Source organism: Nuphar pumila, chromosome 5 (genome assembly GCF_984573655.1).
Source record: "Nuphar pumila chromosome 5, dmNupPumi1.hap1.1, whole genome shotgun sequence".
NCBI lineage: Eukaryota > Viridiplantae > Streptophyta > Magnoliopsida > Nymphaeales > Nymphaeaceae > Nuphar > Nuphar pumila.
The window spans coordinates 6,035,515-6,045,549 of record NC_143253.1 but is presented as its reverse complement, the minus strand read 5'-3'; the positions used below and the strand labels follow the sequence as shown (position 1 = coordinate 6,045,549).

At 40.6% G+C, this 10,035-nt stretch overlaps 1 protein-coding gene across 1 annotated transcript; it reads right to left on the bottom strand.

The window, feature by feature from the left end:
• Window positions 1-6,501: 6,501 nt before the first annotated feature.
• On the bottom strand, window positions 6,502-9,810 carry LOC149836589 (uncharacterized). Its single transcript, XM_090006953.1, has 6 exons — window positions 9,537-9,810; window positions 9,349-9,425; window positions 9,161-9,197; window positions 8,490-8,694; window positions 7,439-7,850; window positions 6,502-6,849 (listed from the first exon to the last, which is right to left on the bottom strand). The coding sequence occupies exons 1-6, from the start codon at window positions 9,808-9,810 to the stop codon at window positions 6,502-6,504; spliced, it is 1,353 nt and encodes a 450-aa protein (XP_089863079.1).
• Window positions 9,811-10,035: the final 225 nt, after the last annotated feature.

Below are 10,035 nucleotides of genomic sequence, written 5' to 3'. Positions count from 1 at the left end.
GTTCACAGTATCTTATAAAGATACACTTCTTTCCCCTAGGACCCAATTTTCCATATTGATGGGAAAGATTATGGACATACGCAGCAGACCCCCAGTGTCTGAGATAAGCCAAATCTGGCTTTCTGCCTTTCCACAATTCATAGGGAGTTAAAGAAATAGATTTAGATGGTACACGATTTAATACATGAGCGACAATCAATAAGCAATCACCCCAAAAGGAAATAGGTAAATTTGCCTGCGCCATCATGGACCTGACCATCTCTAAGAGGGTCCTATTCCTCCTTTCTGCAACACCATTTTGTTGCGGAGTTCGAGGAGTAGTTAATTGTCTATCTATCCCTTTATCATCACACAATTCCTTGAATTGTTCAGATAGATATTCACATCCACGATCTGTTCTCAAAGCCTTGATCCTACGATCAAGTTGATTCTTCACCATGTTTATAAAAGATCTAAAGCAATCCAATGCTTCAGATTTATGCGTAATTAAATACACATGGCTAAATCATGTATAATCATCAATAAAAGTGATGAAATATGAAGCTCCATGCCTCGTTGTCATATTCATTGGCCCACATATATCTTAATGAATTAATTGAAGAGGATAGGTTGCTCTAATTGCCTTTCCAAAAGGTAATCGAGTTGCCTTTTCAGCAAAGCAATGCTCACATATAGGCATTTCAATCTTCGCATGGGATCCCAAAAGACCCTCTTGTGCAAGCCTATCCATTCTCTTTTGCCCTATATGTCTAAGCCGAGCATGCCATACAGATATATCCACATTCATATTATTAGCAGTTGAAACAAGTGAAAAACATTCATCATTAACATTCAAATTAATAAGTTTTGTGTCCAACACATAGAAACCATTCATCAAGAAACCAGAAGCAACTAAAGTTTGTCCACAAATGATGTCAACATTGACATCCCCAAACACAAGTTTATAGTTTAACATAGACAAAGCAGAAACTGAAATCAAATTTCGTCGAATCTCTGGAACATGCAAAACATCATATAATAATAGAGATCGTCTTCCTCGCAAATCCAATTTGCAAGTCCCGATTCCTTTGACTTCTGCTCTAGTGTTATTCCTTAGGAACAACCACTTTGAACCAGATGACATCTTTCTATATTTGACAAAGTTTGTGCGGTCTTTGGTCACATGGTCAGTGGCTCCTGAGTCTACAATCCACATAAAATTAGATTCAATAATTAGTGCACAACTACAAATATTTGCACAAAAAACAAGAGTCATAAACGAATGTACCTTCTCTTGCTCATGACATTCACGAGCATAGTGACCCAAATTGCCACACTTAAAGCATTTTGCATTTGCCTTATTTTTCTTGCTTCCACGCTTCCCAGAGTGCTGATAAGACTTCTTTTCTTTCTCTTTGTCTTGTCCCTTCTTGTCACCCTTCTTGAACCTCCTTCGTCTATAGTATTTCTTCTTAAAAGAATTTGGCCTTTTAAAACTTTCTGCTACATATGCCTTCTTGCTAGATGATTGAGTCGCCTCAAGGCGATCATTTTCCAGCTCTACATGACGGGCGATATCATCGAAAGTCTTAATACTTTCGTTATGAGTTATATTAATTTTCATATGTTCACAACTATGTGGCAGAGAACGAATCACAGCCTGGACCTGTTGTTCATCTATAAGAGTATGCCCTGCACTATTGAGCTCTCTAATCATGTTTGCCATATTCCTGAGATGCTGGCTCATGGTGTGCTGAGGGGACTTTCTGTATGAATCGAACCTGATGGTCAACCTCCTTAGTTTTGTGGTTGATGTTCCCCCAAACTTATCTTTAAGGGCCATCCACATCTGTTGAGCAGTCTTATAATGCTCAAATTGGCACATGATGTCATCCTGCATAGAACATAGCATGGTGACACGCGCAACAATATTCATGCGCTTCCATTTCTCATAGGTTTTCATGTCCTTACGAGATTGTGCCCCAGTACCAATTTCAGGTCGTTCCACAGTATGGTTGAGAATCTCCAAGGCCTCAGCCTCCTTTAGTGTAAACTGAATCTTTCTATGCCATATATCATAGTTAACACCATTCAGTTTTTCAATTTGTGCCAAGTCCATTATTGATTTACTTGGTGCAGCCATGTCCTTTTTAGATAAGAGTAAAGCAATGCGCAAAAAAAATAATGTTATTCAAGCATGTTATGATCTAATCATTAGCACATCTATATGCAGTTATAATCACACAAATATGTAACATATAATTTTTCATAGGGTGTGGAATCAAAAGATCACTACGTTCATAATCATCTCCCACTTTCCCTAAGATAATTATATTCACCTAAATTGTATTATGACTGTTTAAACAAGATATCAACACATAGAGTAAGTACTTCCAAAGTACTTTGATCTCCTTATATGATCAATATGATTATATTACATGCATTTAAATTCAGAAAAAAAAAATATATTAAGTTATACGGATCCGGGTATCCCAGGCCTAGTAGTGGCTTAACTAAGGGAGTTTGCAGCTCCAGCCACTGGCTATTGGCCTCGACCCACATGGACCCTGGCCATGCCATGGTTCGGCCTCCAAAAAAAAAATTCTACAGCCCAATTTCAATACCCTAACCTGTGGCAGGGGAGCCAGGCCTGCAACCTATTCCGCACTGCCAAAAGATAGGCCTGTGGCCTGTGCCGCAGGGCTGGCCTGCGCTGCAGGGTCTCACCTGGTCGGGTTTTGGCCTGCGGCCTCTGCCGTAGGATCTGGCCCGAGGCTGGGCCTACGTCGTAGGATATGGTTCGGGGCCAGGCATGTGCCGCAGGATCTGGCTGGGGGCCGGGCCTGCACCGCATCAGCCCACCTGGTTGTAGCCCAGGTTTGCGACCTTGTCGCAGGGCTTGCAGCTGTAGTGGCCTGCCCGACTAAGGGCCCATTATGCAGTCCTGCCACATCATACATGAGTCCAAGGTCGGACATGCGGTAATAGGGTTTTTGGGCAGGCCCGACAGCGGCCCCACAACGTGCATCCACGAACGCATAATGGTGGATACGAGGATACATCTGCAAGCAAAAAATAGCATAAATAAATGATGGCTCTGATACCAATGAAGAGAACATAACATACCTTTTTACTGAAACAGAAGCGTGAGAGGATCGTTTATACTTGCTTTTGCTCAACGAATGCGCACCCTCACTTGGAGAGAACGACAGATCCACGATCCAAGTGCTCACTACCTTGATTCACCACAAAGACAGATTCATTGTCTTCTTCTTCTCTGGATTTTCAGCCTTTCTACTGTGCACAAATCTCTGTATTGAGATTTCTCTCTCTCAAAGACAAAATGCACGGTCACCTACTGTGTACCAGCGTACACAGTGCTTTCTCTTTCCCTTAAGCACACACAAAAGAACCCAGCCTTTGTGTCTTCCTGTATATCTCTCTTTATTCTCTCATTTTGGATTTTCAGCCCTTCACGCATATCTGTAAATCCTCTGAGAAGAAGGGATAATGGGCAGTTATCAAACTGCCCCTTTCTCAAATAGTGGGCCGGGTTTGGATCTCGCCCATCATGGGCGGACCCGATACCCAACCCAACAATTGCCTTCCAAGCATATCTTCAAGCTTAGGCATGTAAACGGTTTGGATTCAGACCAGATGTGGCCAATACCAGTGGCAGAGCCAGGGGTGGGCATGGGTGGGCGGTCGCCCACCCCAGAATTAGAAAAAAAAATGGATCGCTCCATCCCAACTTGATGTTGTCTGGTTTTGTCAAGCAGTCCAATGCAGGAGATTCGTGCAACTTCCAAAAAGACGTGCACCAAGACCTAAAATGTGAAGCACAACCAATATCACAAATCTCAGTATCAGGATTTTCTCGGCAAGGGAACATCTTGAAATAAATTAAAGATTTGCTTCATCCAGAAATCCTGAAAAAAAAGGAAAATAAAACATGAAAATAGGGGAAGACCTTTCACTTTTACAATTCTTCAACTGCCTCCGACGCCTACCTCCCAAATACGGAAGAAACCATGCCCAATCCAAACTATATTTGTCCATAAAACAAGCCAAGCTCTACTTGTGGTTTGTCTCTGAACTTTCTATTAACGTGAATGTCAGCTCTCTTGTCTGGACATCATGGCAACTAGACTCGGCCATTTCACACATTAAGGCTCTGTTTAAGAGCATTTTTTTTTATGACAAAGGAACCCTCACCAAGAACCAAGTCACTTAATGAGGCCACCTCCCTGCCATGTAAAACTCCAGATTGAGAGCCTTACGTGCCCCAGCTGTGTTAAAGAAACAACAACAGCCGTGTGATAGTCAATAGGGGCTATATTGTGGCTTCCCATGTGTTCTCATGCTCTCTGCTGTTTGGGAGCTGTAGACATTCATCAAAGGATGCTTTTGGCAACTCCATCCTCAGACGCCCCATTTTGGCAGCACATGGACATGGTGTTTCCATCTCAGTGCAAGGCTCTCAAACCGAGCCTAATTAAATCCACAAAAAACACTGCAAATTTTGGTCCAGGCCCAGTCCGAGATTAGTGAAATCAACAAACAAAACACTGTCAAACGAAAACCAACAACATCAAAATGCTTATTTAATTTTTATCTCTGCACCAAAGACTGTGCCTCCAGCCAAAAATTTCTGGCTCCGCCACTGGTCTGAATAAATGGATCGTTCTTCAAGACCATAGCATTGTCTCATAGACCCAAAGTCTGCCCACCCAGCGAAAAACTTCTGGCTCCGCCACTGGCCAATACCATATTCAAGCCAATGCCATATTCAACTAATCGGATGTTGGCCAAAGAGTTTGAATTCAGATTCGGATGGTAAATTTTTTTTTTTACATGTAAATGGACTCGGGTATCAATCAAATTCGGATATTTTTCAGATTCAGTAGCTAAAAAATTAAAACCATATCTGCATTTGATTATAATTTGATATGGTTTTAGCTTACCAAATGCAACTAAACGGATTTGAATTTGGTCGGATATCAGATAAAATCCTATTTATTGACATCCCTATTCAAGCTTGGAAAGTCCATGTATCCACACAAACACCATTCCATTCCTCTTTTTGGTTTTTTATTTCTTTTTTTTATGTCCTTTCAGAAAATTACATTTCTGAAGTTAGCCTCAGTGTCTAGACCTTGGTGAATATCACCGATTCCCTATCGTAATGTTTCTAAAGAATAGGCATGTCCAAAAATGTGATATGAAAACTCTTTCGATCCCTAAACATAAATCCCATCTGCATATGATGATGCCACTCTCCTTCAAGAAAATCTGAGTGGGCCCCCTCATCTATAATGATTTACCAAGTTAGCGTAGATAAACCAACTGAAGCCTAACCCCAGCTTGCCTATAAAAAACAGCTGATGCAATTCTTCCAAATTCAAAGCTACTTTTTTTATCTTTCATAAAGTATATTAGGATTTTTTGTCCAGACAAAACCAAATTTAAAACAGAAACCATTTCTTTCCAAGAATATCGATGTGTTTTTTACTTTTAGGAAAAAAAACCAAATTTGATACGGATTGATAAACTCTTAAACTATGTCCAACATCACAAAAAATAAAGCTACAACAAACTTTCCAAAATATGTTGATGGTTTGGCTGCAGCTTAATTGGCCATGTATATATTTTTCAGTCTAAAAACAGTATCTTGACATGATACAAGTCCACAACCCAAATATGTGAATCAAAATTAAGTATATGTGTGTGTCGTGAAAACTGAAATGTGCCATTACCCTACCCTCTCAAACACCAAATGATCAAAATCTTAACTGAAATCTCGGTAAAAGGTGAAGCCCAGAAAGCTCTATGCATTTCGATAGAAGCATCACAATATGTATAGATTTCAAGTATTGGTCCTAAGTATGAACCAATATATGGAATGAGCATATAAAGCTTCCTCAATAAAATTCAATAGAAGCCCTCAAAAGCCATCTCTCTCTCTCTCTCATACACACACACTCATTCACACGCACACAATAGCACACACACAATTATGCGGCCACCACTTTTTCCTTTTCATTTTATACACTATGAATGAAATTACTGTTCACACTATATGCAGCATCGCTGCATTGTGGGCATGCCTCAACCTGCCTGACAACCATCCATCTTGGTATTTGTTGAGATGGGTGAGAAATGTTGAGATGCATGGTCAGCACTAGTGGAGCTGTATGTTAAGCATGAAGCGCCGTTGCATAAAAAATGACCTCATGAAATTAATGTGGTTTCCAGGTTGAAAGGATCAGCATTCTAAGTTAAACCATATTATGATCATCCACATTTTCATACAGGCTTTCACCACATTATGATTTTTTTGGGACTTCTCAAGAGAGAAAAAGATTTTTTTTCTCTAGGGTTTGCTAATGATTGAAGATCAAAAGGCACCGTATGTAATGAAGAATGACCGAAAACATACACTCGCAAGTACCTTGAACTTATTTTGGAAATACAAGAGAAAAAAGATTCATTTCAGGCCATTGAGACAAGTACTGTAAGATCTCACTCCAATGCTCCAATCGACATGGTCAGATCCAAAGTACTCAGCCTCCCGGCGGCCTGCTGCTTGCTGTTCTTTTCTGTCTGTAAGAAATGGAAACCAGATTTCATGGTGTCTTTATTTCCTTGTGCTTGTTTCTTGGAGGAGGGAGATGAAGATGAGAATAAGGAGAGTGATAATGTGTGGCCCATCTCTTCTTCTTCATTCTCAAGAGAACCATCTTGCTTGGCGTTCTCATTCTCTTCATCTCCCGAGCTTCTGCTTAGTGTGAGCTGCAAATTGGGTTTCTTTTCCACCTTTCTCTTCTCTTTTAGCCCATTCTTCTCTTCTTCCACCCGCTCGATCGGTGTCTGATTCAGTTGCAACAAATCATTGGAGGAAAAGAGAAGAAGTCAATAAAATATCTTAGTAATCAATATTGAAGATATAGAATTCTTAGTAGGCCTGGTAAACGAGCCGATTGAACCAAACAGAGGCTGTCCAAGCTTGGCTCATTTTTTGTGGCGAGCCAAGCCAAACTCATAGCTAGCCCGACTTAAACGAGCTGAGCTTGAGCTGTCTCATTTAAAATAAAAAATACTAGAATTTAAACTCTAAACCTATTGATCGAAGCTCAAACTGGGTCATTTTTAAAATAACTGCATTATTTCAAAGTTGTAAGCAATAGAATTTGAATTCTAAGCTTATTGCGTGCAAGCCATACACTTCAACCATCTACTCTTTATGGTATAAAATATATGTAAAATATATTTATTACTAGTTAACGAGCTCATTACTAGCCGAACTGAGCTGAACACCCATTATCTGTGTTGGGCTTGCTGAGCCTATTTCATGAGTTTGAACAAGCACTTTACGAGCCGAGCAGAAGCTGATCCATGAGCTGCTCGTCTCGTTTCCCAGACCTATTTCTTGGTGTTGTAGAGTTGATTAGAGATATACCTCAAGGTGCAGACTTGGAGTGGGAAAGGTGGAGATTGATAGAGAGTTGGGCGGTTGTCTTGATAGAGAATGAGTGATCGGATTCAAATCAAAATTGAGAGGGATTCTTCTCTCTATGTTTTGGTCTCTTGGTGCCTCTTGCCTGTAGTAGTCGTGCAACTCCTTGTGTAAAGATGGGTACCTTCTGTCTTGCAGCAAATGACTGATTTTGAGAGACCCATCTACGGAGATGGAGTCCTTGTCAGAGAAATAGTGAGGGACGGTCCTGATAGGGTTTCTAAAGACGTAGTCGGGATGGAAGGCATGAGGTGTTTGTGTTGGTCCTTGCTGTTGTTCCCTTGTCGTCAGTAGGCTTGCTGATCTTGTATTTACAGGCTGCCCGGCGTAAGGTCTGAAAATCCAGTCCTGGATTCTGTAAACACCAACCGAGAAAAAAATTTGGTTAGAGAGAGAGAGAGAGATGAAAATATAGGTGTTTTACTGCCAGGAACACACACACACACACACAGAGAGAGAGAGAGAGAGAGAGAGAGACGAGGTTTTACTACTGGAAACTGAAGCAAGTTGAAGGCCACCATACACGCACAGACACACCCAAACAAGAGAGAGAGATGAAAGTGCAAACGAAAAGAAAATGAAAAGACGAGGTTTTACTACCGGAAACTGAAGCAAGTTGAAGGCCACCATACACGCACAGACACACCCAAACAAAAGAGGGAGAGAGAGAAAATAAAAAGACGAGGTTTTACTACCGGAAACTGAAGCAAGTTGAAGGCCACCATACACGCACAGACACACCCAAACAAGAGAGAGAGAGAGAGAGAGAGAGAGAGAGAGATGAAAGTGCAAACGAAAAGAAGATGAAAAGACGAGGTTTTACAAGCAAGTTGAAGGCCACCATACACGCACAGACAGCCAAACAAAAGAGAGAGAGAGAGTTTCAGGTACAACCTTGATTTCGCCATTCTCATTTGACACAAAGCACTAAAGATATCGAGTACATGTATATGGGAAGTTGGGAACAGATCGACTCTTGTCAATTAGTATATACCTGAAACCAGATTTCAGATCATAGGGCTGCTGCTGCAAAAGGCTATAGAGGTGGTCGGCCGACTGCTTGCCTGCTGCAAAAAGCCCATTCTTGTCCATTCGAAAATCTTGCCAACCTCCCCTTCTTGCAAAGTACATCTCAGAGACAGGGTCTCCTCCCATCAGCATCGTATTGTGATCCCTATCCGTGTCCCCCTGGCTCATCACTGCAATGCCAAAAAAGAAAACATTTTAAAATAAAATAAAGTTCCAAAATTCACAATATTCAAAGCATAGAGAAAATCAAGGGAAACCCAAAGTTTGTTTGCATACAAAGAGTCCAAACCAAAGAAACCCCCAATTCATTTTCCATTTGAAGAAAACCAAAATAAATTAAAACAAACCCAATCTTTGATTACACTATAAGCAATCCTAGTGAATATACAAACCCCCTCAAACATTAGATTTGAAATCAAAACAAAGAAGCACGGGAAACAAAGTCTAAAATTGATGAAGGTCCAACAAAGGTTAGGACCCAAAATTTATTAGATTCAGAACATCTTAATTACGTTCTCCCTAGACCATTTATTGGAAGGAATAAATCGTATCTCATTCACCTTTTATTATTTTCGGTCTGCTAAATATATTGGTGAAATTACACTAGGACAGAATTAGGGTTTTTTTTTTTCTCACCTTGCCCAGAATCATCAATCTTCTTGCTTCTATACATCTGGACGCAGAAAAACGAGTGAAACCCAAAAATAAGTACCACCACTTAAACAAATTTAAAAAAAATCTTCATCATAAAAGGATTGTTTTGTTGGTGTTGCTGTAATCGTTATTATTGTTATTATTATTACTGTCATCATCATTTTTATTACCTGCAGATGGCTCTTAACATGTGCAATACTAAGACCTTTGACGTTCATCAATTGAAGAACCAATTTGGGTGTAGCTCCTAAAATCACAAAAAAACAAAATCAGACAAATTAATGAATAGATAAAAATGCATAAATGAAGTGAACACAAGAAATAAACCAAAGCAGTGCACCATTAGAACTGCACTTACTGTCTTGACCACCAAGCCTCTCTACAGCATGGAGAAAGCAAAGATGGAGTTCGGGAGTCCACCTCAATCTAGGCATTTTTGATCGGATATACTGCCTAACTGAGCTGGTTCCCGTGCCGGAACTGGTTCTTCCTCCGTTCGGCTCCGCTGGCTCCGAGCTATTCTTCGATGCACTATTTTCTTCATCGGATTCTGCGGATCTCTTTCTTTGTATCAATGGAGGATCCATCTTAGCATCGCTGGTGCTCCCACTTTGCTCCTCAGCACTCTCCATCTTCTCTTTCTCTCTCTTCCTTACTCTAGAGATTTAGATGGTTTACCGGATCGCCAACCGGATGCCAGAAAATCGGCGAGTTTCTGGCCATCTCACATAGCTCTGCAAGGAGAGAGGAAGAGGAGGAGACGCAAGACAATAATTAAAAGGCCACCATGAACAAGTATTCCCTTCATTGACTGGTTTTTGCTTAGAAATGCGATCGTTTGTGTGAGACAAACAATA